This window comes from Aspergillus ibericus, assembly GCF_003184845.1.
Source record: "Aspergillus ibericus CBS 121593 unplaced genomic scaffold BO80scaffold_47, whole genome shotgun sequence".
NCBI classification, from domain to species: Eukaryota; Fungi; Ascomycota; class Eurotiomycetes; order Eurotiales; family Aspergillaceae; genus Aspergillus; species Aspergillus ibericus.
In genome coordinates, this window is record NW_020292145.1 from 45,006 (window position 1) to 71,147 (window position 26,142).

Sequence of the window (26,142 nt, forward strand, 5' to 3'; positions counted from 1 at the left end):
TACACGCTGTCTGCACGTTTGTCTGCGCAGTATAGAGCGAGAGATACGGGATGATAGATCATATTGTTTGGCAAGCAGGCGTTCCTCGAGGGCTTGCATCGTTCATCCGGCGGTTGGCTGTCCAGGGTCCATGCGGTCGATCCCAATCTACTCGCGGGTATTTATAGAAGTCACCACAACAAACCGTCCGTCAGTTCAGGAGAGATTAAACATTAATTCCCGATGGTGGGACAAGCCACCCCCGGCTTCAAACCGCTGGTCTGGGCTGAAATTCCGGGCAGGTCCCAACGGCGGTTTGATGGTTCCAGCATGTTGCGCCCGCGGTCTCAGATGGGCCCCTGGTGCGCAATGGGTCCGCTGCTGCAGTTTCTTCCCGAACTGCCCTCCGAACGTCCCGGAGAGATGCTCGGTTCATGCATTAGGTTGTTGACTTGTGTGCGGTGGGTGGGAGATTAGGAATGCAACTAGCAATTTAAGACGGGCAAGTATTCTTCCCTGACAGCTCGCCTGTCAGCTGGCGTAATTAAATCGCTTGTTGGCCCCCGGGGCCAAGAATGTCCACTATACATCGAACGGACAACAATAGTATACACGAAGCCCCGATTCCCCGTTCAACCGCTCTTCTCGCCCAGCTGATCCTCGGGGACAAGGCCCCCCGGCTCATACTCCAGCCATCCATCCTCCTCTTGCCCCTTTGCAATGGCCTCCCTTCTTCGCTTTCTCTTGCGTCTCTCCTTGGCGGCGGCCCGTCGCTGCTTGTGCGACACCAGATGTTGCACCTCTGCACGGGACTGTCCCGAGCGATGAAACGAGTCCCCGTCCGGCTCAGCCGTATCGAGCGGCTCGTGAGTGTTACTGATCTCGTCAACCAGACACCCGACCGACCCATCTTGGATCTGCGGATGTTGCTTCAGCATGGACGCAAAAGGGTCCGTCGACTGGGAACAGATCTCCCGGATTTCTGCGCGTGCCTCCTCGCTGGGGCGGGCCGCTTGTCCTAGAAGATCTTGGAAGTACATGTATCCCGACTCGAAGTTGCCTGCTTCCAGACACATGATGATGAGATGCTCAAAGGTCCCCTGATCCGGGATCACGCCCAGGGCCGCCATCTCCTTCACCAGGAACATTCCCGCCTCGGTATTGTGAGCTAGTCGACACATCCCAATGAGCACATTGTAGACAGAGACGTCCGCCTTGTCCGGACATAGTGCGTATAATTCCTTGTAGAAGGCAATCCCATCGTCTACCACAGACGGGTTATCAAGGGCTTCGTATTCGCACATCTCCAACACCACTTTGGCACATTCAAGCGGTACTCTGAGCTTCGAGGCCTTCAGCCTTTTAAGCATGACCCATGCGTCCCGGGGTGGCGTCTGCTTCTGGATCATGTGAGTAAGGAGGACACGCGTGGAGCGGTCTTCCAGCGCCATCCCCGCCATGTGCATCTTACAGAGCACTTCAAATCCCGAATACGGGGACCCGGACACGGCATGCGCTTCCACCATCCTTTCGTAGTCAACTAATTGAGGCGGTATGTCGACTTCGGCGAGGAAGCTAAACACCGATGCAGCGAGTTCGGTGTCTCCAGCGCGGGCCGCCACGGCGAGGACACTGCTGCACAGCGGATATTCGGGGCTTAGGTATCTCAGTTCCACCTTCTGTCTCCAGATGTACCGTGTAGTTTCGTAATGGAAAGCGGCGCTGGCTACATCCAGCACATACAACCACAGCGTCGAGGTCATTTCCAGACCTTGGTTTGTCCGCGTGCGCATCAGCCGGACCACCTCATCGAACTCTCCGAAATCGCACAGATAATAGATCAGTAAGCTGTGCAGCCAACTTTCCACCATCGTGCCTTTCCTCTCCATCTGTTCAATATGATCCAGGGCCAGCTCGAACTGGTGTTCCCTGATCAGGCCAGCAACCACATAATGCCACCCAACCGGGCTTAACGGCAACCATCGGTCCCGAAGCGTGCGCACAATCTCTTGACGTAGCAGGTAATCCGGATGAACCGCAAGGACCTGGGGTACAGCGAATGCGTCAGCAAGCGGTCCATCGCGATCTTAGATAATTCTCCAACCCCTTCGTACCTGTAAAGCCGCATGAAGTGTGCCTGAATCAGTCGGGATTCCATTCTCTTCCATCTCCTTGAGTAACGCGCGAACGGCATGTGGCGATCCACGTTCGGGGTCCGAATTGGCGAAAATCAACCCCCGGTAGTGTCGCATCTCAGGGCGGATATGCCGGTCTAGGATCAGGACACGCAAGATCTGGGTCGCGCTCAGAACCCTCGGATGTCGGGGCACTCTTTCTTGAAGTCGGTTCTCGAGGCGCTGCGAAGGTATATGTTTAAAGTACTTGGGTACACCGGGAGGAGGTTTGGTCAATCGTTCCATTGGGGTCAAGAGGGCCCCCGGCCGAACGCCCGTATTTTGCGCATCTGCATCCTGAGAATCGGAGGATTGCTGGTCGGGTATTGATCCGGGAACATCTTTTTGCTCGGCATTATCTTCAACGACTAAGATATTGGCGTCGGTCGGTTTGGGGGAGAGGTTGCTGAGACATCTTCGCGGAGGACTCGGCGTCGAGCTTCCTAGCACAGATAAGCGATTATATTTAGGGATGTGTCTCCCTGCTGTTGAAGAGGAAGTAGCTCTATTGAGAGTCGCGGCGCTAAACGAGGGACAAAGACAGTACCAAAGGCCATCGAGAACAAGGGTCGTTCGCGGCATCTCGAGCCTTTGCAGCGGCGGGAGATTCTCGACATGGCAGGACCCAAAAGAGCTCTATATATGCACGTGACCGTGACGCTATTTCCCGCATGCGCAGGTACCAGGATGAACAATTCAACACCCAGCCTAGCAGCTTCTCCTCCATAGACTTTACAACCGGTAGTACATTACAATAGTAAGGAGAAAGAATAGCCTGGTGGCACGTTTCCCATTGACAAATACAACCAGATACGCCAAGGCCATGCTCGGCTAACCCGCCCAACGGACTTTCCTAGCGAACTAAGTACCTACTAAACCGCCCCGGGGTATCTCTCATAATCTCTTTCATTGTCTCGTAGATAACTTCAGGCGTCTCTGCCACCACGGCCGCGACCGCGTCCCCGGCCCCGGCCACCACCCCGACCTCGGTCACCCCGACCACCCTCACGCGGACCGCGGTTGCGATTATTCGACTGGTTCTGCTGTTGCTCCTTCACCATTTCTATGATCTCTTCGGGGATTCGTAGGTATTTGATCTGGAATGATTAGACGGGGCCCACGTGATCCACGACGACGCAGGCACAACTCACATTGTTTCCTCTGACGTAGACTTCGGGTAGGCGAAAGAAGCGGTCACCTTCGGGGCTGGTCTGAACAACTTCCTTGAGTATCAGGTTCATCCAGTTGTCGCAATTGGCGAGGTGTCCGTTGAGGGTTTCTCCGTTCTTGAGTTCCACGAGCATGGGGTGGCCTTGCGCGGCCGTGAGGAGGCCCAGAGGTAACTGTTCGTTTACGAGTTAGCAATCGCAGCAAATAGAGCAGATTGAGTGAGGTGACGGGGCGCAATACCATCTTGCGATATATCGATCAATCTGGACTGTTCAAGGTTGTGGGCGGGCAGAAACCCAAGGATGTAATCAACTGATGAGAGCTGAGAAGCAGGGGATTTGATCCTTTGATCAGGCCGCTAAATCCTCCAAAGTGAGAAGAGGTAGCTTAGATACAAATAGAAACCAGTTTGACGACGTCAGAGGGAATAGATCTCAAGCAGCTCCCCTCGAGCTTCCAGCGGCGGTGGTCGCAACATGGAGAGACGCGGAAAATGGTAGGCCCGCGATCCGGGCAGTGCTGGGCTGGGCTTATCTGACTGACACCAATCGAGGTAACGTGCCCTACTCGACCAGGATGACTGACTCCTACTTAGTCCCCGTACGTCTCCGGCTCTAGAGAGGCCCGAGGGCCACGATGTTCTTTCAACTCTATTCTCAGACAAGTTGCCCACAAATATAACCTCTCTTCTAGTCTGAACCATCCATATTGTATACCCATTCTATCTCCCACCCATCACCACCAAGCCCAGCGGCACCCCATCTCCCCTATCAGATGTCTTCCCAACCACGCCCATGTAGCTCCTCCTCTCACACCACCACCACATCCTGGCTAGCAAAGCTAGCACTAATATGTCTCACCACCACCAACCTCCTGGCAGCCGGTGCACCCATAAACCATAATGGCAAGATGCGGCGACCTGCCATCTCAACAGCTGCCAGTCAGTCCTACCCATTAATAATAAATCCTTCTCAAGTTCTCATTCTAGAATTCTAAACAAATCCCCTAGAAGAGAAGGAGCATGCATCCGCGATCTCACACTCAACCTTCGAATTCCGCTGGCTCGCCGCTCTGATCCAGAAACTCTCCGCACTCACAATGCGAGATTACTTCATCAATCTCGCGGTGCTCGCTTGCATTATTGTCACCTTTGCGCTAGCGTACAAGATCTGTAGCAAGACTATGCGCTGTCAGCGATGTCGAGTGGATAGAGCAGCGCAGCGCGAGGAAAGAAAAGCCCGGAGAGCTTATAAGGCCGCAGCCCGACGACATAAATGGAGACAGTGGTGGGAGGGCAAGACCTACCCGAAATTCGAACCCGTGCCGATGGCTCCCCTCGCGCAGCAGGATTTGCCTGACAGAGATCTGGAACTGGGTCGGCAGTCTGATGTGGAGTCGTGTGTTATTTCTGAGCCTGTGAATTTGCAGACGGAGATTCAGGATTTCAGGCAGGCGCTGGAGTATGTCGGGGACTTGGTCCGGGGGAGTGCTGCACATCCCCATGAAAGTAAAATGGATGAGGAGGCAGGCCTTTACAAGGTGGACAGGGCGGGGTCAGATACGGCAGCTTCGTCGACGGTGGGGTTGGCAACAGTGATGTCTACGGGGTCGAGCAGCTTGAAGAGTTTGGATTGTAAGTCGTCTGTGACGCTGGATACGCTGGATAGTATGGGGTCGCCGCCCCCCAGTTATCATTCATGACGGACGTATGTAATACTAATAATGGTCATGGGAGGAAAGTGTATAGCTATGGCGAATGGCGAATGGCGAATGGTTGGTTAGGTGGTTCATAATGTTTATTATTACATGGCGATTTTGTTGGGTAGTCGGGATAAAGAAACATGGAACGCCGTTGCTTCACACCTTTGCCCGCTTAGCTGCCGAGTCGTCGTTCTCTTCTTCTTCTTCATCCTCCTCATCTTCTACCGTAAGCTTCCGCTTAGCCCGCTGGTCTCTGCCGCTGCTTGCTTCGCCCAGAACAGCGGTCGACTGTAACGACTCTTCTTCCTTGGCTATTAAGGCCTCCTCGCGGGCGTTGAAGGCTTTGAGAAGAGCATCATAACCCTCCTCAACGTTCGTGACAGTCTCCTCCAGCTTCTGAATACGCTCGCTCAGGTCCAATTGGATGAGCAAGTCTCGATGGCGCTTGTAGAGACGCTGCTTGGTGAGCATGCGCCACCAGTAGTATCGGCGATCATTGGCATCCTCTGCGTTATGCTTCTTGATCAGGAGTCGAGACATAATTGTTCCCCCCGAGAGGCGATTTTTGAGAGGTATTTGACCGAGAAGAAACATCTCCATGATATGGGAGAATTGGGTGGAGGCAATCTTGAATGACGAGCGGATATCGTGTAGTAGCTTTGTGGGAATGAGCGCTGATGTAGGGACACGCCGAGGGCGCTGCTTCTTGGAGGGTGGCCCGTAAGGGTTGGGGTTAATGTCCACCTTATGCTTGAGGAACTCCGGGCGCAAAATGTGGTAGTCTGCCGTGTCGCGAAGCGCATCAAAAGCTTCGTTCGGGTCTTCGACAGTCAACTCGGTGATTGTAGGATCGTTGAAGCATGCGGCATGAATGGTGGTGTAGAGATGAGTGCCATGTCCCGAGCCTTGATGAGGAGGAAGGATCAAAAATTGAGCGATTCGCAGACGGGCCGGCAGCTGAGCAGGTCTGATTTCGGGTGCCGGGAATGGGTCATTGATCACGGCGGGCTTCTGAGCGGAATCCCTTTGATAGAACCACCAGCGATAGGTTGTCGCATACCCGACAATGGAATACTGTGAGGCCATTGGCGCTGATGGTTTTACCTTTTCGTAGCTTCAATCCCATCAGTCATAGTAACAAGCGAAACAACCGGATGACATACACAAAGTAGACTGTCCATCTTTCCAGCGTCCATTCTGGATCATCTGTGATTAAAGGCGTGCCGGCTTCGATGAACAGTGACACGAAAACTTGCGCGCGGTCCAATACTCGTCGAACAGCGGGATCAGCAAGGGATCCGGCCCAGATCTCGTATGTCCTTTCGCCGGTGATATAACTGTGAACAAGCTTGCCAGGTGGCACAAAGTCCTTTGCATCTTTATCTTCCTGGACTGCCTTTTCATAGTCGGGAAGTACAACGAAGGCCTCTGTCATTTTTCGCTCAGTTAGACAAATCGCAACTAGGAGTAATTTGACTCCAGTGGGGTTCAGAATAGCTGCCAACCTTCAGGGACCCATGGCTTCAACGTCTTCAACAAATCAACGGCGGCAGTATCTCCAACAGGCTTGAACTTCTCATCGTAAGAGATATGGATATGCGGGCGGAGGTCGTGGGCTGCAAACCGCAAGCGGATGATCAACCCCTTGTAACCGAATATCTGCTCGTCGTCGCCAAAGATGGGATAGGTAAATTGAGGATGAAAGCTGTGGATGGTCTTGACTTTCTCTTCGCTGGGTTGGACGATCGTCAGATGGACGGCATCGTTGGCGTCGCAGGTCCCTAGGTGAAGTCGTTTCTGTCAGTTGACCTGCAACCTGGAGTACAAGGGTAAGGGGGGAAGCAAGAGTGGATAATTACAGTCGCCTTCGTTCATTGTGCCAGCTGCAGAATCAAGAACCAGCTAGTGGAAGAAAAGCTATAGCTAAAGATGGATGAGTGAGGAGCGCAGTAACTTCCATTGATCGCCCGAGAGGACGGCGCGTGTTGCTCTCGGAGCCTCGCGTTGCGCGGAGCTTGCTAGCTATAACCGCTTCGGGCTTAGCGCCTGTCTCCGGCAATCAGAGTAAAAGAAGGAGCCAAGTACAGATGAAAGGACACATCGGTTCCTAGCTGATGTGTTCTCTGACACAATCTCCATTATCCAGCAGCCTTGGTCTATTTGCGGTTATGACGTTGTCTGGGAAGCTTCAATCAACTTCAAGCCGACTCTACTGACATTTTGTGGTCTGTTGCAACGGAGACAGGCTAGCTGCAGACACGCATCCCCAGATGACGTAGACGCAGGGACCGACAAATTTACATTCACATAACTGAAGTTAGGTATCTTACTGGGGCGGGAACGGTGGTACGCTGAAAATATGACCATCGATGGCTATGACTGGTTAATACAGGTTGCTTGAAAAGAAGCCTCAGCTGCAGGTTATCGACCCAGAAACTACATAGTATTCAACGAATAGTGTTTTCAAACATGGCGGGGCAAGCAAGTAATTGCCTGACACCCCGCAATTTTCCATTCATACTGCTCCAATAGTCCCGGAGTTGTCGGGCAATAAATGCACCCTCTATCCAGCTTTATCTGAAGAGAATTCGCAGTTTAAGCGACTCTCTAGGTCCTCGTCAATCATCATGTCAACGTCCAGCCCACAGCGGATAGCCTTGATCGGTCTGGGAACCATTGGCATATCCATGGCTGCGCTGCATCTCTCTCGGGACGGCAATATAGTTGACGTGTTTGACACCAGACCTGATTTTGAGGACTACATCTCCAAGATGCTACCGATCTATATAAGAGATAGCCAGAAGCAGAATTCTGACGCCGGAGCATCAACGTCGCTGGTTGCATCGCTGGTTTCCTCTGGTCGTCTACGGATTCACTCGTCTTTAGAAAGCGCATGTGCATCGGCTACCATTGTCCAAGAACAGGGACCAGAGAATGTTGATTGGAAGCAGTCCATCTGGGCCCAGATAGAAGCGGTTGCCCCGCTCTCTGCACATTTCTGGACCAGCACATCTGGGATTGCCGCTTCCATTCAACAACGCCAGATGCATGACAAGACACGTTTGCTAGTTGTCCATCCGTTCAACCCACCCAATATCATGCCTCTCTTGGAGATTGTACCCGCTCCAGAAACCTCTCCAGAGCGGGTCGAGTTTGCTCGCGAATACTTTTCTGTTCCTGGTTCGAGGCATAGGCCAGTGGTCATTCGAAAGGAGATCCCTGGATTTGTGGGCAACCGACTGGCGTTTGCGCTGCTACGAGAAGCTTGCTATCTGGTACAAGAAGACGTGGTGGATGCGAAGGACCTGGACACAATTCTGATGGCTAGTCTGGGACCAAGGTGGGCTGGGAATGGTGTTTTCGAGAGCTACCAGCAGGGAGGTGGTGAGGGTGGCATCCGAGCTTTCTTGGAAAAACTCGGTGAGACCATGCAAACCGTTTGGGACGGACAAGGGAGGGTAAATGTGCTGGGCGATGAAGGAATCGAGTGGAAGGAGAAGGTGATTGCCCAAGTAGATGAGGCCTATGGAACTCTGTCCGCGGAGCAGATCCAAGAGAAGGAGGCACGGTTAAAGGACTTTGTACGGATCCAGACAAAGAAGTATACGCCCGACGGTCTGGAATAAATGATAGACATGGCGGTGGTCTTTGTGGAAGTGGGGTATCTTGAGGCCATAGACCTTGTCATTCTGGAAAATCAGCGCATCTGGAAATCATCATGGATTAGGGTCGCTAACACCGTGGGTGGAGAGAACACCAGGATTGTTCTCTGTAGAGTATAAGAAGCCATCATAAGACCATCCCTGGGGCGGGAGTGGGCCCTCCCGTGCCTCGGGCTGGGGCGTGCCTTTCCAACTGCGGCAAATCGCAATCAACCCGCCAGAATCAGGGCCGTCCACCTCCGCCACGTTTTCAGTTCTCTGCCTCCGACCGCCTTGGAAGACCTCTTTCCCGCCCACTCTCGGTTTTATCCCCTGTCCCTTCTGGTTCTCCTGAGGAATCCCGCCGTTCTTTTCGCCCGAATCCTACCCAGACGGCATTGCCATCGCAGCGGGATCAGGGGCGCGTTGAGACTATTCGTTTTGGAATTGACATCATGAGTGAAACCCTCTAGAGCACGGACGAAGCTCTGGGACGAAAGTCGACCATGGAGGGACTCTTCACTTTGCTCGCATTGAGCATTGTGATGGCAATTACGTGAGTCGAGTAACCCCCTGGAATGAATCTGCTGCTTGGTGCGAATCGTCAAAGCTAACCGCTTTCCCCACCGGGCCACATAGATCATTTGTCGTGGGATCACTACCGCTTGCCTTTACACTTTCCCCTTCTCAACTGAGATTGATATCCTCCCTTGGTATGGGAGTTCTGGTTGGAACATCCTTGATTGTGATTATTCCGGAGGGAGTTGAGACTCTATACAGCGCAAGCTCACCTAGTACCCGGAAAGAACTCAGTAGCCGGTCGACGACAGCGGTCAATTGGCAACACCAAGCAGCACCCGTCACCTATTTCCCCAGTTTGAGGGAGGCATCAGACTACCCAGACACCGATCAGGCGTCTCCTTCGATTTTATCCACCCTACCATCTGTGCCTGTCACGGTACCTACAGTGCAAAATGAACCGCCGAGACTACAGGGACGCAAAGAGGAGACATCGAATGATCAGGCGGACGAGAGTCACGACGAGGACAGCTCGCCTCATGCTTGGATAGGAATCGCACTCATCAGTGGTTTTATTCTGATGTACCTCATCGACAAACTGCCCGTTTTCGCATCCCCTGCTAAGCAGGAACGGACTCCTTATCACATCTCGTTGGACAACTTGGGTTCCGGACTGCGGCGCAACTCGTCACCATCACGGGAAGGAGGTTTACTGGACGCCGGCAGCATCCCTAGAAGGAGCCACAGCTTTGCAACTACCACTGGACTTGTCATCCATGCTGCCGCCGACGGAATTGCCTTGGGTGCATCCAGCTCCGACACTGGGCTAAGCTTCATCATCTTCTTGGCCATCATGGTTCACAAGGCCCCGGCATCCTTTGGGCTCACCTCGGTGTTACTGAAACAAGGCCTTTCGAGCCGCACGGCTAGAGCGCACTTGTTGATTTTCAGTCTGGCGGCCCCTGTCGGCGCTCTCATGACATTTTTATTTGTGCAGATCATGGGCTCGGGATCCGGCAGTGATGATATCGGGAACCGGTGGCGGACCGGAGTGCTCCTCTTATTTTCCGCCGGCACATTCTTGTAAGCTCTCATCCGCCCCATTCCTCGGTATGAGCAAGGTCTGACGTTTATAGGTACGTTGCCATGCACACGATGCAGGAGAACAGTCCGAATTCATCTGCACGTGAGACACAAGCCAACGGATATGGCGACCATAGGGAGGCACCGTCGGCATCTGATAAATCTATGAGGGATTTGATTGCCTCTGTTGTCGGCATGGTTTTGCCGCTGTTCCTACAGATCGGCCATGCGCACTAACTCTTGCTATATTTATATTTGGCTTTGGACAACGTCTTTTATCCTATCCTAACCTGAATTATTTCTTTCCTCTAGCACCGAAAACCGTTCTGAAAACGAACGTTTCTGTTTGGACACATCGCGAAGATTGTCTTGTGTAATAGATTTTGGCAGTTACTACTGGGCGGATTCCCTTCCTCTGGGTGGAGGGATAGGGATATGTTGTGATCTGTGTTATATTCCCAGGGAGTTATGCCTTTCTGTTTTGTTGTCAGTGTCAGCGCCACCAGACGTCATGGCCATGATTGTGAAGCATTTGCACGGTGCGGTTGAACCCTGTATTTTTTTTTCTGTTGAGAAAGTCTCTTGGTCAAAATAGCATGTGCTTCTTATTGTCAATCATCTTGTAATCATATTTACGTAGGATGGCACGGACGCAGGTTATAAAAAGGTGCAGAAAGCCGGAGGCTTGTCTCTGTCCCGACTTTTGGCATCATCCCCCGCAATCTAGTGTCGCGTTGAGTCGATGGTGATGAAACCATTCGGCAAGATTGAATCATCTCCAGAGCCCCTCTTGATCCATGGTTGTATGGCGCATGCCGTTCTTCTACCCGAGAACTCGGGGTAACTATAACTTTGCTCTTGCAGTGGAACCAGGAAAGTTAAACTCAGGCAGGCTACACCACGGCCACGCATCGGGAGACATTGGCTTGCATTGAAACCAGGGCCATCTCCCTGCGAAATTCGGACAGATGCCTTGTTTCCCAGCCGGCGGCAGATAAGCTTCCTCGCCGTGAGGTGCTGGAATGTCGAGTGGTTTTGTTGGCCTCCTGTGACGACAGAGTGGTGCTAACCAACCCTTGCAGGCATCTTGTACCACTCAGCGATAAGCGCTTTCATTCCGTGTGGGGGATAACTTACGACCGCACCGACCGCACCTCCGAAAACCAACGACGACCGACGACGACCGACGACGGTGAGTTGCGGGAGATCTGCAGGAGGACCTCGAGAGGGATCCCACAGGACAGGACTGACCAGGACCATCTTACAAGGTAGAGAGTCCAGATTGAAGAACCCTAGATACGAAGGGGGGCTGTGCGCTGTGCGCAGGGACGCGCTCTCACCACAGGGGGGGATATCCAGACCTACAACGGTCTACGACTGGCCTACTCCTGCTGCTCGTACTTTTCAAGTCACCAGTACGGTAGTCGGATCTCTCGATCTATCGAAGATTCTCCGGATCTATCTATCTGGGTAGGTGTTCTAGCCGGTAAGGTACTTCCGGACGGCCTGACTAACGGCGCCTGGGGTGGATCGGTGAACGAGCCGGTTGCACTAATCAGGAGGCGAAGAGACCGCCATCGACCGTGCTTGGCGGCATTTCGGGGCTGCTGGCTTGCTGGAAGGGCCCCGGGGGGCTGCACCTGACCCGTCACGACATCGCATGATCCAGACTGCCTTCGTTCGGTCCCCCGTTCTCAAGGCGCTTCTGCTTCTGGATGGCCTCGGGAAGTCTGCCATCCTGATTAGTGAATCCTACCATCCTTCTCCGTAGTACTCTGTCTGTACCGAGTACCACCAATCCATCCGGTCCTCTTGTCGCCCTCCTCCACGCTCCTCCTCCTCCTCCTCCTCCACCTTAGGCCTCGCCCCATTCCCGCGACATTATTCACCACCGCTTATTCCATTCTAACTTTCTTCCTCTTACTCCTACTCTCTTTTCCCGCCATTTCGGTATCCAATAAATATTTCCTTCCCTGCCACCCACCACCACAACCCTCCTCCACCCCCCCTCTCCCCTATTCCCTCTCTACCGCCAGCCTCTTTGCTTCTAACCTCCCGGCGGAGATCATCCACTTCCGTCTTATCTCTCGCTCTTCCCCTCCGCCTTCTTTTTGACTTTTTCTTGTATCAACAACCCCGTTCGTTCATTTGTCTTCTGCGTTCTCCGTTTATGAACGAGGCAGGTTCTCGAGGGGTTTGCGTGGGGTCATCTTGTTCACCGTGTGAAAGGCTAATCGGGTCGAATCCGCAATCCCCTGGATGACATAGCCGCCTCGCACCGCGGCAATCTATGAGCACCCACGATCCAGCAGACACCGGGATGAGTCCGCGCAGTGTTCCTGAGCAGCTGGCGACTGCGCCTTCCCGGTCGTCGGCTGCCAGAGACTCAGTCGCCTCGCTTTCCAGTGCTCATGCCAGGTCGCTATCCTCGTCCACCAAGGCCGGCACTCCTATTCCTCCTAGCCTTCTACCATCGGCGCCTGCATCTCCTCCCACGCCGGCTCCCAGTCCCACCCCTCATCAACGACCTCCCACCTGGCAGACAGCGGAGGAGGAAGACGATGCTTTCTTGTTGAATGCTCGCATACATTTTTCCTCGCTTTCCAACGCGAGGAAGCTCAGGTTCTTGGAAGGGATTCTCGGTCTGTGTGATAGTCAGCATCTTAGCTTCGTTTCCAGCTATGTTAGCCCCCGTTTAAGGAAAGACCCGTTCCAGGTGTTCCCGAATGAATTATGTTTGAGGGTAAGTTGGTACTTCTCGTGCGCAGGGGGTCACCGCTCCAACAAGGCTGACATCTGCTTGTCGGGTACCCATAGGTCTTGTCGTTTATCGACGATCCGAAGACATTAGCGAGAGCATCCCAAGTATCGAGACGCTGGCGGGAACTGCTGAACGACGATATCACGTGGAAAAACCTGTGCGAAAAGCATTCGTATGCGTCCCGGAGGATGTCGGAGGATGAACGGGATTTCGTCGACCCTTTCCATGGTCAACCTTTGCATGCTGTGTCCAGCACTCAGTCCTTGAGCGGGCTGCAGAGGAGACCCAATGTGTCTAGTCTTCAGTCTGGGGATGGCCTGGCTGAAGTTTCACGCTCTTTATCTGGAGATTGGCTCTCCATGTCGGGGTATCCGACCCGCAAACGGCGGGTCCGACCGTTGTCTTACAGATCGCATTTTAAACAAAAGTATATGGTGGAATCTGCCTGGAATAAAGGCGGACGCTTCAACCAGAGACACATCACCCCGGACCAGGGGGTGGTCACGAGCCTGCATCTAACTCCTAAGTATATCGTGGTTGCGCTAGACAATGCCAAGATCCATGTGTACGATACCAACGGAGACAACCAGAGAACCCTCCAGGGCCATGTGATGGGCGTATGGGCGATGGTTCCGTGGGATGACATCCTTGTGAGTGGTGGATGCGACCGAGAGGTCAGGGTCTGGAACATGGCCACTGGGTAAGCAAACCATGGCGGCTTTCGGACCAGGAATCACTACTGACGGGCAAATGAAATCAGTGCCGGGATCTACCTCTTACGTGGCCACACGTCAACCGTACGTTGCCTCAAGATGTCCGACAAAAATACGGCAATCTCGGGATCACGGGATACCACGCTGCGGATCTGGGATCTAGCCACCGGCACTTGTAAGAATGTTCTGGTTGGGCATCAAGCTAGCGTCCGCTGCCTAGCCATCCACGGAGATATTGTGGTCTCGGGAAGCTACGATACCACCGCACGCATTTGGAGCATCTCCGAGGGACGGTGCCTACGAACGCTCTCTGGTCATTTCAGCCAAATCTATGCCATCGCATTTGATGGCAAACGCATCGCGACAGGCAGTCTGGATACCAGCGTGCGGATCTGGGATCCGCACTCGGGCCAGTGCCATGCTATCTTGCAAGGCCATACCTCCCTGGTCGGACAGTTGCAAATGCGAGGTGACACCCTCGTCACTGGTGGCTCTGACGGCTCCGTTCGTGTTTGGTCGTTGACCAAGATGGCCCCCATTCACCGGCTGGCGGCCCATGACAACAGTGTGACCAGCTTGCAGTTCGACAGCTCTCGAATTGTCAGTGGTGGCAGTGACGGTCGCGTCAAGGTATGGAGTTTGCAGACCGGACAATTGCTCCGAGAATTGTCCACCCCGGCCGAGGCTGTCTGGAGAGTTGCCTTCGAGGATGAGAAAGCTGTAATCATGGCAAGTAGATCAGGCCGCACCGTGATGGAGGTAAGGAACAAGACCATCGTTTTAGCCCTAGTTCTATCGCAGACTGACGTATATGGTACCCGGCAGGTTTGGAATTTCTCGCCACCGCCCGAAGAAGATGGTGACGATACGGTGATCGTGGAGAGCGCTGCCAGTACACCGGGACTCCATCCTACAACTAATGACAGCCGCCTTCGAGAACGCTTCTCGGATCCCCCTCCAAGTCTGCCACTCAGTACCGACGATGATCACGCCATGCCGGATGCTCCGCTATCTTGACCCAGGGATACGATAATCTGCAATGATGAGCACGTCTCTCTTTCCTAATTTACGAATCCAAGCGTTATCGTCTATATACCTCTTGTTTTAGCGCCTGATTTCATGGCCCGGCTGATCCAAGTCGAGTTCCGCTCCCGCGCGGTCAGCGCTGCCAGGTCATCGAACATCAGCATTCGCATTCTGGGAGTTGGGGCTGAATCTTCCTTTCCAATTCTGTCGGCGTGGAGTTATAAAATGGCAAATTGCGGGCTACGGATGCGTTGTACCTGCAGGAGTCTTAGGGGAACCGGGTTTGACTCATAAAGGGTTTACCTTTTTTTTTTTTTTCTTTTTCTTTCGAGGGTTAGATGATACCCGCCTCGGGGGATGATGTAGTTACCATTTACACAAGATTTGGTCTTTGTACTGTTGGTCCTACAAAGCGAAGACATGGGGGCTGGCTCACCACACCAACACATCCCGGCGTGTCTGGAGCCACATGGGTGGCTTTTGTGCTGGGAATTGTTTCGTGCAAGCACTGGTTGTTAGATATGGCTCGAACGGGCCTCTGAGAATGGGGGTAAAGGCCAGAATAGATCGCATTGTTTTATAATGGGGGTCGTAGAAACGTTCCAGTCCATCCGCCGTAGTCTGAAGGATGGTGAAATCACCTGACTGGGCCTGTAGAAGTCCCGCCCTCGTATTCCCACGATCCATAAGCGACTACTTCGATTCCATGATCGGGCCGGATTGCTCATTTCGCAAAGCATCATCTGGGCCCCCACAACCTTGTCCCCATCTATGTCTTTTTCACTGCACCGTCCATCCCCCAGCTGGGCCTCTTATAAGTAGGAGAACATGGTGTACGGCGGGAAGCCAAGTACGGGGTGTCATTTGTGTCGCAAGCGGAAAATCAAGGTAGGACAGATCTACAAGCTCTATCTAGGTCACCAGTCTCAACAAGGCTTGTCCTTGTGTATTTCGTCTCACTGGATGGGGAATTTCCTTGTGTGGCCCAGTCATCGCTAAGCGTCTCCCAGTGCGATGAGAAGCATCCCGGGTGCCGGAATTGTGCCACATACGGACAACCCTGCCCGGGCTATCGATCCGATGGAATCTTTAGAAATGAAACGAACAAGGTACAGCAACTGGTGAAGAAGACTAGCAGTTCCCGTCCAAGTGGGAAACGGTCCAGCAGCCACGAGCTATCTGCCCGCAGTGGCCATCAACAGTCCCCACTGTCCCTCTATCGTATCAGTGATTCCACATGGGAAGAGAAAGCCATCTGTTATTTCTTCGATCAGTATACCATTTGTGATACGACCGGAGGCGTGGGCCACCTGGGCTTTGTCCCATCTCTGTATGCCGCTTGCCGAGACCAGAATGCAATCAACCCAGCATCCTCCTCCCTGCGACTAGCGGTCGATGCGACCGCCCTCATGGCCCTGAGCAATAGGGTCAAGGTGCCAGGGATTTTGATGCAGGCGAGAAATCGCTTTGGCTTGGCGCTTCAACGGTTGCAAGACGCGTTAGATCAGCCTGTCGAAGCGGTTAAAGACGAGACCTTTGCCACCTTGGTAATCCTCTCTTTGTTCGAGGATATTTCCGGGGATCGGCTGGGGCTCACCAGCTCCCATACCGCGGGCTTCGAGGCTCTGACAAAGCTTCGCGGCGAAAGTCAGCTTGGACATGCACGGGGTCTGGATATGTTCAAGTTCGCATATGTCCATATGGTAAGCTACATGTCCGTTGTTTGACTCCGGAGGAAGGGCTGACCATTACACCAGCAAGTTGAGTTTCTTCTTTTGAGAGGTAAATCCACTCTTGACGCGGATTGGGTTGTTGAATGGCTCAACAGTGCGGATCCGCTACAAGGGCTTATGATACTCGCCTCGAAGACTGCACAACTGCTTGCGGAGCCTTGGTCTGCTTCTGCGTCTCTGGAATCAATTGGGGTCACACAGCTCGCCACCTGGATTGAGTCCTGCCGGGCTTTGGACGCGGAATTGGTTGAATGGAGCCAGGGCTTGCCGGACATCTGGCTGCCTCTCGAGACCCGTTCATACACGGGCGAAGATGTACTCACGTACCGAGAGATGATCATCGCGATCATATGGGCTCATTTCCGCGCCATCCGGATCCTGGTCTACCTCACCATGGTTGATCTGTTCCGGGTACTCTCTTCCATTGTGAACTCGCCGGGAATCCACCGGGAGGCGTCCCAGTATGAGAGAGACGGCTTACGTGTCAGCCTCGATCTGATCTCCGATACCTGTCGAAGTGTGCCGTTCTGCTTTGGCGAAATTGATCTACTTGGGAATCCAATCCCTCCTTCTGCTGAGGGCACGACTCGCGTGCGAGCATTCTGGGTCTACAGCATGCTGTGGCCCTTATGGCATCTTGTGTCGTGCGGGCTAGCCCCTCCCGAGCAGACCCAGATGATTCGGGGAATGATGGCCCGCACGGGGTCTGAACTAGGGATCAAGCTAGCTATTATGCTGGCAAGATATGATGGTCAGGGAGCCATGCCCTCGATACCCGAGATGTACTCATTCGAAGAGTCAGTGGGACTACCGGTCATGTAGACTCACGACAGTGGACCGACGAGATATATATTCCTGTATAATATTCACATCCGATAAATAGATTCTCCTATCCATCCATCCATACATAGTACACAAATAATACCCGATCCATATCACCATCCAGTGAACCAATAACACGCCCCTTCCCTCCCATCCGGCCACCCCGGATATTCTGACGTCATCGATCGCAGTCCTCACCAACTCCATCTGCACACGATCTGCCATCACGACAAACACAACAAAGCAAATAACAAAAAAGCCTCTGTATACTGTAGATCTCATTCGTCTACTATGTACAAAGAACCCCCTCTCGATCCCACCAGGTGCAGCAGCACTGGTGCCGCGTAGCCGTGGATCTGGCTGGATGCGCCGATAAGCCGGGAGACCCTCTGACGCCATGCCATGGCTGGGTCCTGATTGTACCTTGATAGCCCGTGTAACCCATATATAGTGTGGGTGCAGTCTGCCGCTCAGTTATTTCTGCCATTGACTTTCTACTGCTGGATTTTGTTGGGGTTGCATTGGTTACGCTCTTCTAGAATCTCTCCCCTCTGCTCTATCTGCACGGTTTTGTTAAGGTCAATTGCTTCTCATTACTCTGTTCTTTGTATTACTCGACTGAGGATCTACCATGGCGACGCAAAAGCCCAAGTACCCGTTGGGGAGGATCGAGCCGAACTCGGCCAAGTATTTTGCTAGTTGTACGCTGGGAGGGATTGTTGGTAGGTACCTGTCTTTATATCTTATTGTTTTGGAGTAGAGCTAACTATTTTGAATAGCCTGCGGTGAGTATTTCCAATTCCAAAGCTTCTAAACACTCATCCTAATACTATCATCAGGCCCAACCCACACAGCCGTCACCCCTCTCGACCTCGTCAAATGTCGTCGTCAAGTCGACCCGAAGATCTACACCTCCAACCTCTCCGCCTGGCGCAGCATCATATCCAAAGAAGGTCTCCGGGGGATCTTCTTCGGCTGGACGCCCACCTTCGTGGGCTACTCCTTCCAAGGCGCCGGGAAATACGGCTTCTACGAGTACTTCAAATACCTGTACGGCGACCAGCTCTTCCCGAACGCGAACCGCACCGTCGTCTTCCTAGGCGCGAGTGCCTCGGCCGAGTTCTTCGCCGACATCGCTCTCTGCCCGATGGAGGCGATCAAGGTGCGTATGCAGACCACGTTGCCGCCGTTCGCGCATACCCTGCGGGAGGGGTGGGGGAAGGTGGTGGCGCAGGAGGGCTTCTCGGGACTGTATAAGGGGTTGTATCCGTTGTGGGCGAGACAGATTCCGTATACGATGACGAAGTTTGCGACGTTTGAGGAGACGGTCAAGTATATTTATAAGACGTTGGGGAAGCCGAAGGAGAGTTATAATGGGTTGCAGCAGACGGGGGTCAGCTTTTTGGGGGGGTATATTGCCGGCATCTTTTGTGCTATTGTTAGTCATCCGGCGGATGTGATGGTGAGTAAGTTGAATGCGGATCGGAAAGGTGAGTGATTCCATGTCATTTGTGTTGTGTGGTGATGGGTTGTGACTGATGTGCGTATAGCGGGTGAGGGGGCCATGACGGCTGTGTCGCGCATTTATCGCAATATTGGATTCTCGGGCTTGTGGAATGGTTTGCCTGTGAGAATTGTCATGCTGGGTACTTTGACGGGGTTCCAATGGTTGATGTGAGTGAGATGCTGCTGTGTTGTGTGGATGTGATGCTGACGCAGATATATAGTTACGATTCGTTCAAGGTGTTCCTTGGGTTGCCCACTACTGGTGGACATTAGTGCTGCGATTCCTGTGCTGGATAGTTAGGGTTATTTTGGCCATACTCTAGGAGTTAGCAATGTAATGATTGATGAGCCAGTGTGGTTGTGTTTGTTTGTTGTGTAGTCATTACTCCGTAGTGTCTACTCCATCACCCCCGGACTCCGCTGACCGCCCTGCACCCCGACCGGCAGAACGTGACTGGCTCTGCTTCGGCTTCAGCTCGCGACTCCAATCCGTGTCGCAGATCCGTCTCGGTGTCATCCAATTCACCCCGAGGCTCTCCCAGTCGATACCACCCTGGGCCATCCAATTGCCATCCACAACCTGCTAATACTCGCGCCATCACATCAATCTGATCCTCATCCTCATTCTCCATCCCGGAATCCCTAACCAACTCCAACATCCCTTGACCACCACCATCCAACTCTCCCAATCGCATCCAACCATAACACCCACCCAGCAAGCATCACTCAATCCACCTCCCACCAACCATCACAATGGACGACCCAACAACCCTCACCACAACCACCCGCCAACCCTCCACAACCTCCAACCCCCCCAGTGTCGAAAACGCCTACAAACGCAAATGTCTCGCCCTGAAGAAACGCCTCAACGAAATCGAAGAAGAGAACGAACTCATGCGTGTCCGTAACCGTCGCGGCTGGCAATACATCCAGAAAATGCGCCTCGAATCGTGCATCCTCCTCGAACGTCTCGCCAAAGTCACCGGGATGACGGAGGAGGCGCAGGCAGGCGTGAATCCGGAATTGCGCGCGCGAGCGGCGGCCATGATGACGAATATTTCCACTTTGACGGGGGGGGCGGGGGCGGAGGGGAAGAATGGCCTTGGGGGTGGTGGTGCGGCGGCGGCGACGTTGTACTTGGATGATGAGACCGAGGGGAGTTCGGATGAGCAGCCGCCTACTGTAAGTTCCTCCCGCTTTGTTTCTGTTTGGATGGAGGCGATATGAGGATGTATGTATATTGAGTACGGAAGTGAATGCTAACAAAAACATGGAATAGCCCCAGGAACGTCCTCTCCGCGTCAAACGATCCCGGAAATCGAACCTGCCGAACGACAACGGCCTGGAAGATGACCTGGGCAACAACAGCACCGGCAACAAAGAGAAAGAGAACAACAAGGATGCTACAGAATCCGGCGCTGCAGGCGGTGCTTCATCCTCGTCTTTGCCTCGACTGGCACCGGCCCCGTCGCAGGAGGAAATGACCTCTTCCTTCCGCATCCAAACCGGTAGCAATGGCTCCGTACATGACAAGGAGAGCAGTGATCGGGGAAGTCATAACCCCGAGTCTGTGGAGCAGAGGGGTGATGGTGTCGAGGATGAAACGACACCAATGGATATGGATGCGAAGGAGCCGAAGGAGGAGAGGGAGGCATGATACCATATATTTCTTTTTTTTTTTTTACTTTCTTATTTAGGGACATTGAACTTTTTTCTATCTTCATTGTCATCTTGTCTTTGTGCTGTGGTAATAGGTGTTCTAAATCGGGTTATTTTACTCTCGAAGATTTTACTTCTTTTCCTTGTATCCGATTCTTATTCTTATTTCTATTCTCTTTGCTTTACATTGCGGTTGCATTATGCTATGTACGGGGTATTTATTATATTTAGATACCTAGCGAAACATAGCATAACACGCCGTCTACCTTTGTTTTTCCTTTTCCGTTTTTTTTTTCCCTGAGCGATGTCTGAATTGTATGGTATAGAATAGGATATCCGTATTCAGTTATGCGAGGCATTCATCTCAGATGATGAGAGAAGAGCTAGTAGGTGGTAGGTGGTACTTGTTGGAAACGGTTGGAAACGTACACGGGACTATTTTCTACGGGTAGAATATCGAGATGGGATGCCGATGATCGTGTAGATGCTCGAGTGAGTAGCTATCTAAACCAAACCTCATCTTCATGCACCGTTCTCTGACCCATACACCCTACATGAGGCATGGTATCAAGAAGATAAGTTATACATCCTATTAAAGCCCGAAGCCCGGTCCAGTACGCCCCTGACACAACAGCAAATTATGTATAGATACAGGTCAAGGTATGTGATCAAGCTATGCATCGATGCAAGGGTTTCTTTCCCACTCAGATATATGCCGGCCCCTTAACTCCAGTACTGGAAGCAAGAAAGAACGAAAACCGCACCCATAACACTCCGTACGACCGGGAAGTAATGACGAGGGACTGATTGGCTGGATTTAGTGAGCGAGGGTTGTGTTGTTGGAAGTAAAGGTAGGGAGGTATCATTCCACGCCGGCATATAGGTCGACTACGATGTTGATGGCGGCGACCAGGATTTCTGCAGCGATAAGAACGATGACTGTCATGTGGATTAGCTAGGCACGTTAGGGTCAGCTGCAAGGGACTTACCGATCCATTCGAGGTACTCACCGTGGCGGTGAGTTAATTGGTCCTTGAGGACGGCCAGAAGATCCGCTATCACATCGAGTCGTTCGGTGAGGAGGCTCACACGCTGGTCCATCTCGAGGTAGCTGCGGACGGCTTGATAGACGGGTTCTAGCTGGGGCTCAGCCCACATGAGTTCGGGGCTGTCGAGGACCGAGCCTTGGAGGTGGATGTTGATTCGCAGGATGAACAGTTCACCGATCTGCATGTTGATCTGGCGTCGGGTGAGGTTGACACTGCCGGTTTTGGCAATCTGAGCGGGTAAGGGTGCGGTGTTGGAGATGGTTTCGGAAACAAGGTCTTCGAACAGGGAGGTCTTGACGGATTGAGCCAACGCATGGGAGATGGCCAGTTTGATCATGTGGTTCCGAGGGTCGCGCAGGGAGATAAAGTCGTTGTATATCCGGGCTTGGTACTCGCGAGCATAGTAGAAGTTGAAGTTCTCCACCTGGGTATCTTCAGGACTGAGAATGGAAGCAGCAAACTTTGAGATATCGGACAAGAATCGTGACTCGTGCGCCGGGGACATGCCCCATATTACAACCGTGCCGTAATCGAACAGGAACACTTCGGGTGTATGGATGGTGGTGTCGAGATCTGGATGTATTTCCCCCTGGGCTTCTGTCACAGCAGATGTCGAAGCACTTTCTATATCGGTTGCGTGGGATTGGGAGTCTCGGAGATCAATGAGGTCTTCCCGCCGAGAATTGGTGTTATCCTGGACTTCCACCACACTGTCGGAGTACCGGCGTTCATTGGAAGGTCGTTCAGCTGGGCGGCTGTCCATCAGACTCAGACCATTACTCGAGACCCCCCAGGTACCCTTTTGCTTTTCCTCGTAGTCGTAGTCATATGGAGAATAGACGCATTCGTCGTAGAGCTTCGGGTTGGCCCCGCGGGTTTTGGAGCGTGATTTGAGGAATTTAATGATCCCTTCGAGTCGGTAGGAATTGGCCGTGCAATACGCTGTTACCCGTGGCAATCTCTCTCGGTCTGCCTTGCCTAACCTCGCAGCATGACTCCTGGCTGTCGGCTCTTTGATGCGTGCAATTTGCGAGTAAACGTCGGACGGGAAATCATCTCCACCGAGCTCCTCCTCCTCGGCAGTCACAGGATCCGGAAGGAGCTTGAGTTTCTGGGCCTTTTTCGTCGTTCTTTGAGGCCCAACCTTGGGGACTGCAGTAATGGGAGGGTGGGAGGTGCTGAAAGGAGATCCATGGCTGTTGCGCCGACGGAGCTTGCTATTCAGGGCCGAGAGCCCGGTCGGTCGGTATTGACTCTCCTGAGAGTGCGGAGCGGACGACGAGTCGGACTGCAGCGGTCTGAAGGTAGGATCGGCGGAGGTGTTGTCATGGTATGTGCTGACGGTCGCCAATGGGTTGAAGGTCACCGTCCGCGGCGGACGGTTTCCTCGCGGTGACGTATTAGAGGCTGTCGGGTTGTGCTGGGGGAGGAGCGGAGAGGATTCTGTGGTCGGCACCATGGTGGGATCGGGGATGAGACTCTGCTCAGAGCATAGTCTGCAAGCAATCGCGAATTGCACCGGGAAGTCTCCGGGGATGGACAGAGAGGCCGGGTTGGACAAGGAGAGAGAGAAAGCGAATCCGCTGGGACTGGCAGAAGATCAAATTGAGCTCCAAGCTCCGCACGTGCGCCGCCATTCTGCCCAATCCGGTGCCCCTCTCGTTCTTCTGCCTTCCCTCCTCTTCGCCTTGTTCGATGCTCTGGGTTCGCGGTGTCTAGATGGGAAAGCAAAAGAGAGAAAGAAGAAAAAAGCAACTAGCTCGCTCTTGCATGTCGATCGTACGGTCCCTCAGGATTTCTAGCCGGATTGTACGACCCCGGTCAAATACGCTTGCGACAACCTCTCTATCTAGGCACATCTCTGTACGACCAGCCACTCGTCGGATATGTCTTTCCCTGATTATCAGGCATGAACACATGCCGAGAGACTGATAGCTATTGTTTCAAGGAGGATGCAGGCCCCATTCCATGCTCCGCAGCCCAAGCAGTAGTACATCGACCCAAAGGGGTATCATATCGTATCACTATTCTATCTCCGTCATGACTCTACATCAATCGCTGCATCCAGAGCGCTTTTAATTAGAACTGAGATCGATTTTCGAGATGGTAAGGTGTAAAAGAGCGCCCAAGACCTGCTATCTGCGCACAAATCCCGAGGAACCGCCTGTCGTCCTCCTCATGCCGTTCAAGCTTCCCGTGCTGCGGGATTTGTTCAGCCAATTCTGCTTCGCATTGCGTCCGGTTTTTGAGGACTTTGGCGGGAGAGTCGTCTTCGATGACTTCTTCGATACATCCCCATCGAGCACCCGGATAGTGACATCACCCATCCGCACATCCTTGGGAGCTTTCTCCTTCTTATCAAGGAACCTTAACTTGTTGGGCTTCTGCTGCACAAAAGTCCTTTCCTCGGCAGGAGGCGTCGGTGGCCGGACATCGGGGGCCGCATTCAAGATATCATCGGGAAGGAGAGCGGGGAGAGCCGATCGTCGGGCATCTTGCGTAGTGGTGCCCTGAAGAGTTTCTGTGCTTTCCGACAACAGATCATCCGACTTCACTTCCTTCTTTTTTGCTATCTTCGCCTGAGATTTGCGCAACTCGTCCAATTGTTTCCGTTTGTCCCTCTTCAATTGCTCCTCTCTGTAGATAAAATTAGAACCGTCGAGCAACCCAGCCAGAACCCGCTCATCACTCACATTTGTTTAGCCCTTTCCTGCTTCTTAGCTTCCAATCTCATCATCGACCGCTGTGCCGAGTTATCCACAGTCTCTGGGGCCTCATCATCATCACTATCATCACCACTATCCTCGACTTCCTGTCGCGTCTCCGTAGCCTCCTCCATAGCAGCAACCTCCGGCAATTCCGGCTCCTCGCTATCAAAGCGGAAGTGCTTCTTCTTCGCCGCCGGCGCAGACGCCTGCTCCTCCTGCTTGGGTTCACTCTTCTCCGTCGTCTTCGACTTCTTGCTCGAGGGCTTGCTCTCAGGTTCTTGCACCGCCTCTAGACTGCTCCTCTTCCTCCGCTTGTTGTTCTGGGTCGGTTCGGTCGGTTCGGCCGCCACAGGCTCGGACTTGCGCTTTCCATTCGTCTCAGTCGAGCCATTGGCATTGGGCTCTGTGGAGGGCTTCTCAGCGGTAATTTTCCGCTGTCTTGTTGCTGTGACCATTTTCGGTGTGTTGGCGCCGCTGCTGGTGGTGGTGGTGGTGGTACTGCCGGAATTATTGTGCAGGTTTGGAAGGGAAGCCTCGTTGGTGTCTTGTCGAGAAAATAGCCCCTTTGCTGCCGTCACTATCTGAGAGAACATAGATGATTAAAGAACTCCCCGTGTGACATGTAATGACATGGAGAAATGTTATTGCGCTCAAAAGTCGTTCGAAAATTGGAGATCCAGATCCAGCAAATTTGGTCGGTGGATCGTTTTTCCGAAGGCGGCCTGGATGGGGTGGGTCGGATGTATGCGCATGGGGTGCATCTTGTCATCGGAGTAATAATGAGGAGTTGTGTATCAATGCGTTTATCTTGATTTGCTGTATGTAATCCATAAGTGATGCACTCAGACCAAGCCTTGTAGAAATGATTTCATACGCCACATCCCATATGCTCCATAGTCCAAAAACATATCCACGCCCAAACACCATCCCAAAGCATTGCGAACCAGTATATCTTTCCATGCAAAGCAAACAATCACCTGGCACTAACCATCTGCTTACGCTCCATGAGCTCCTCATTCGCAGCCAGAAAATCATCCTCCCCAATATCACTCGCCTCATCCCAGAACTTCCCATGCTCATCCCCATCATCCCCACTAACCGTCCACATACTTTCCCGTAGCCGCTTATTCCTCTCACGATCCTCCTCAATCCTCTGCTCAATCTGCCGTTTATCCACACGCATCCCGCTCCCCTTCGAGCCCCTCGGAGTCCCCGTTTTAGACCTCGTGCCGCCTTCCGCCCCATCCTCAGCCTCCAAATCCAGATGCGCGGGGTGCGTTTCCCGGTCCTTCAGCCCGGCATCAATCTCCGCGATGGTCTCCGAGGACAGGATCTCTTTGCTCTGTAACCCGTTGAGGACTCGACGGACGTGTTTGACGTTTGCTGCTCCGGAGCCGTCGGGTGGCGCGACGGAATCGACAATGCGGAGGATATCTCGTTGGATCATGCGCACGTAGGGAGCGTGGTCTTCTTTCGTGGCCATGTCGCAGAATTGTTCGATGAAGTACATTATGTTGGCGCGGTTGTTCATGTTGTTCTGGAAACAAGTAGCTCGTTAGCTCAGGAGTTTAGTGATAGGCGTGAGTACGCACCCGTTCTAGTTGCTCCAGGATGCAAGAGTGGAGGTCTTCATCCATATCGCGGTATTTGAGCGCATAATGCGCGGCTTTCTGGGATGAAGTCACCGAGGCGTTGAGATGCTGCAGCTGCGCGGTAAAGCGCATGCGCACCTCGAAGGGATCGACCATCATTTTCGGGGCTGTTGGACGTCGGATCACGCTAGGATGTTGGAAGAAAGGCGAGACCGTTGGTATCCCGATGCTGCATACCGAGGCGATCGATCGCGGCTGGCGGACGTGAATGCTTGGATGGAGAACTCCGATTGGAGATCACTAGGG

The 26,142-nt window shown here is 53.0% G+C and overlaps 12 protein-coding genes across 12 annotated transcripts; 7 read left to right on the forward strand and 5 right to left on the reverse strand.

Annotated features, from left to right (window-relative positions):
* Positions 1-611: 611 nt before the first annotated feature.
* BO80DRAFT_437935 (pentatricopeptide repeat protein) lies at positions 612-3,566 on the reverse strand (the record flags this gene model as incomplete). The annotated part of the gene is made up of 5 exons (XM_025721020.1): positions 612-2,024; positions 2,094-2,596; positions 3,163-3,250; positions 3,305-3,496; positions 3,564-3,566. The coding sequence occupies 5 exons, from the start codon at positions 3,564-3,566 to the stop codon at positions 612-614; spliced, it is 2,199 nt and encodes a 732-aa protein (XP_025571521.1).
* A 795-nt stretch (positions 3,567-4,361) lies between these two features.
* BO80DRAFT_364539 (uncharacterized protein) lies at positions 4,362-5,037 on the forward strand (the record flags this gene model as incomplete). The annotated part of the gene is made up of 2 exons (XM_025716154.1): positions 4,362-4,956; positions 4,991-5,037. Coding segments are annotated over 2 exons (642 nt in total), but the record flags the coding sequence as incomplete, so codon positions are not given.
* hat1 (histone acetyltransferase catalytic subunit HAT1) lies at positions 5,018-7,001 on the reverse strand. The gene is made up of 4 exons (XM_025720238.1): positions 6,884-7,001; positions 6,530-6,805; positions 6,188-6,452; positions 5,018-6,138 (listed from the first exon to the last, which is right to left on the reverse strand). Exons 1-4 carry the CDS (start codon positions 6,897-6,899, stop codon positions 5,181-5,183), a joined length of 1,515 nt encoding a protein of 504 aa, XP_025571523.1. The 5' UTR covers positions 6,900-7,001; the 3' UTR covers positions 5,018-5,180.
* Positions 7,002-7,521: 520 nt separating this feature from the next.
* On the forward strand, positions 7,522-8,810 carry BO80DRAFT_194862 (3-hydroxyacyl-CoA dehyrogenase). Its single transcript, XM_025714146.1, has one exon. It carries the CDS (start codon positions 7,652-7,654, stop codon positions 8,648-8,650), a length of 999 nt encoding a protein of 332 aa, XP_025571524.1. The 5' UTR covers positions 7,522-7,651; the 3' UTR covers positions 8,651-8,810.
* Positions 8,811-8,903: 93 nt separating this feature from the next.
* On the forward strand, positions 8,904-10,880 carry BO80DRAFT_467942 (Mn(2+) transporter ATX2). The gene is made up of 3 exons (XM_025722896.1): positions 8,904-9,221; positions 9,305-10,267; positions 10,321-10,880. The coding sequence occupies exons 1-3, from the start codon at positions 9,172-9,174 to the stop codon at positions 10,502-10,504; spliced, it is 1,197 nt and encodes a 398-aa protein (XP_025571525.1). The 5' UTR covers positions 8,904-9,171; the 3' UTR covers positions 10,505-10,880.
* Positions 10,881-12,587: 1,707 nt separating this feature from the next.
* BO80DRAFT_364448 (F-box/WD repeat-containing protein) lies at positions 12,588-14,758 on the forward strand (the record flags this gene model as incomplete). Its single annotated transcript, XM_025716149.1, has 4 exons — positions 12,588-13,010; positions 13,085-13,728; positions 13,789-14,500; positions 14,567-14,758. 4 exons carry the CDS (start codon positions 12,588-12,590, stop codon positions 14,756-14,758), a joined length of 1,971 nt encoding a protein of 656 aa, XP_025571526.1.
* Positions 14,759-15,471: 713 nt separating this feature from the next.
* Positions 15,472-17,395, forward strand: BO80DRAFT_428377 (putative C6 transcription factor). The gene is made up of 3 exons (XM_025720239.1): positions 15,472-15,655; positions 15,778-16,470; positions 16,525-17,395. Exons 1-3 carry the CDS (start codon positions 15,596-15,598, stop codon positions 17,320-17,322), a joined length of 1,551 nt encoding a protein of 516 aa, XP_025571527.1. The 5' UTR covers positions 15,472-15,595; the 3' UTR covers positions 17,323-17,395.
* Positions 17,396-17,567: 172 nt separating this feature from the next.
* On the forward strand, positions 17,568-19,101 carry BO80DRAFT_467945 (putative mitochondrial phosphate transporter Pic2; the record flags this gene model as incomplete). Its single annotated transcript, XM_025722897.1, has 5 exons — positions 17,568-18,044; positions 18,102-18,107; positions 18,162-18,812; positions 18,873-18,996; positions 19,050-19,101. The coding sequence occupies exons 1-5, from the start codon at positions 17,954-17,956 to the stop codon at positions 19,099-19,101; spliced, it is 924 nt and encodes a 307-aa protein (XP_025571528.1). The 5' UTR covers positions 17,568-17,953.
* A 222-nt stretch (positions 19,102-19,323) lies between these two features.
* On the forward strand, positions 19,324-20,843 carry BO80DRAFT_415082 (uncharacterized protein). The gene is made up of 2 exons (XM_025718129.1): positions 19,324-20,010; positions 20,108-20,843. The coding sequence occupies exons 1-2, from the start codon at positions 19,582-19,584 to the stop codon at positions 20,483-20,485; spliced, it is 807 nt and encodes a 268-aa protein (XP_025571529.1). The 5' UTR covers positions 19,324-19,581; the 3' UTR covers positions 20,486-20,843.
* A 126-nt stretch (positions 20,844-20,969) lies between these two features.
* Positions 20,970-23,254, reverse strand: BO80DRAFT_415086 (YagE family protein). Its single transcript, XM_025718130.1, has 2 exons — positions 21,477-23,254; positions 20,970-21,426 (listed from the first exon to the last, which is right to left on the reverse strand). Exons 1-2 carry the CDS (start codon positions 22,993-22,995, stop codon positions 21,350-21,352), a joined length of 1,596 nt encoding a protein of 531 aa, XP_025571530.1. The 5' UTR covers positions 22,996-23,254; the 3' UTR covers positions 20,970-21,349.
* Positions 23,255-23,414: 160 nt separating this feature from the next.
* On the reverse strand, positions 23,415-24,880 carry BO80DRAFT_428380 (uncharacterized protein). The gene is made up of 2 exons (XM_025720240.1): positions 24,230-24,880; positions 23,415-24,173 (listed from the first exon to the last, which is right to left on the reverse strand). The coding sequence occupies exons 1-2, from the start codon at positions 24,835-24,837 to the stop codon at positions 23,672-23,674; spliced, it is 1,110 nt and encodes a 369-aa protein (XP_025571531.1). The 5' UTR covers positions 24,838-24,880; the 3' UTR covers positions 23,415-23,671.
* Positions 24,881-25,044: 164 nt separating this feature from the next.
* BO80DRAFT_390092 (CTD kinase subunit gamma) lies at positions 25,045-26,078 on the reverse strand. The gene is made up of 2 exons (XM_025717139.1): positions 25,837-26,078; positions 25,045-25,781 (listed from the first exon to the last, which is right to left on the reverse strand). The coding sequence occupies exons 1-2, from the start codon at positions 25,993-25,995 to the stop codon at positions 25,218-25,220; spliced, it is 723 nt and encodes a 240-aa protein (XP_025571532.1). The 5' UTR covers positions 25,996-26,078; the 3' UTR covers positions 25,045-25,217.
* Between the last annotated feature and the right edge of the window lie 64 nt (positions 26,079-26,142).

Excerpts from the sequence above, each read along its gene's own strand:
- hat1 (XM_025720238.1), bottom strand. Across the intron at positions 6,453-6,529 it reads GAAGCCATGGGTCCCTGAAG|AGGCCTTCGTTGTACTTCCC; the intron begins GTTGGCAGCTAT and ends GAAAAATGACAG. Across the intron at positions 6,139-6,187 it reads AGATGGACAGTCTACTTTGT|CTACGAAAAGGTAAAACCAT; the intron begins GTATGTCATCCG and ends ATGGGATTGAAG.
- BO80DRAFT_194862 (XM_025714146.1), top strand. The coding sequence starts at position 7,652 with ATGTCAACGTCCAGCCCACAGCGGATAGCCTTGATCGGTCTGGGAACC.
- BO80DRAFT_467942 (XM_025722896.1), top strand. The coding sequence starts at position 9,172 with ATGGAGGGACTCTTCACTTTGCTCGCATTGAGCATTGTGATGGCAATT. Across the intron at positions 9,222-9,304 it reads AGCATTGTGATGGCAATTAC|ATCATTTGTCGTGGGATCAC; the intron begins GTGAGTCGAGTA and ends CGGGCCACATAG. Across the intron at positions 10,268-10,320 it reads TTTTCCGCCGGCACATTCTT|GTACGTTGCCATGCACACGA; the intron begins GTAAGCTCTCAT and ends TGACGTTTATAG.
- BO80DRAFT_428377 (XM_025720239.1), top strand. The coding sequence starts at position 15,596 with ATGGTGTACGGCGGGAAGCCAAGTACGGGGTGTCATTTGTGTCGCAAG. Across the intron at positions 15,656-15,777 it reads GTCGCAAGCGGAAAATCAAG|TGCGATGAGAAGCATCCCGG; the intron begins GTAGGACAGATC and ends AGCGTCTCCCAG. Across the intron at positions 16,471-16,524 it reads AGTTCGCATATGTCCATATG|CAAGTTGAGTTTCTTCTTTT; the intron begins GTAAGCTACATG and ends CCATTACACCAG.
- BO80DRAFT_415082 (XM_025718129.1), top strand. The coding sequence starts at position 19,582 with ATGGACGACCCAACAACCCTCACCACAACCACCCGCCAACCCTCCACA. Across the intron at positions 20,011-20,107 it reads CGGATGAGCAGCCGCCTACT|CCCCAGGAACGTCCTCTCCG; the intron begins GTAAGTTCCTCC and ends AACATGGAATAG.
- BO80DRAFT_415086 (XM_025718130.1), bottom strand. The coding sequence starts at position 22,995 with ATGGTGCCGACCACAGAATCCTCTCCGCTCCTCCCCCAGCACAACCCG. Across the intron at positions 21,427-21,476 it reads TGAGTACCTCGAATGGATCG|TCATCGTTCTTATCGCTGCA; the intron begins GTAAGTCCCTTG and ends TCCACATGACAG.
- BO80DRAFT_428380 (XM_025720240.1), bottom strand. The coding sequence starts at position 24,837 with ATGTTCTCTCAGATAGTGACGGCAGCAAAGGGGCTATTTTCTCGACAA. Across the intron at positions 24,174-24,229 it reads CAGGAAAGGGCTAAACAAAT|AGAGGAGCAATTGAAGAGGG; the intron begins GTGAGTGATGAG and ends TTTTATCTACAG.
- BO80DRAFT_390092 (XM_025717139.1), bottom strand. The coding sequence starts at position 25,995 with ATGATGGTCGATCCCTTCGAGGTGCGCATGCGCTTTACCGCGCAGCTG. Across the intron at positions 25,782-25,836 it reads TCCTGGAGCAACTAGAACGG|AACAACATGAACAACCGCGC; the intron begins GTGCGTACTCAC and ends ACTTGTTTCCAG.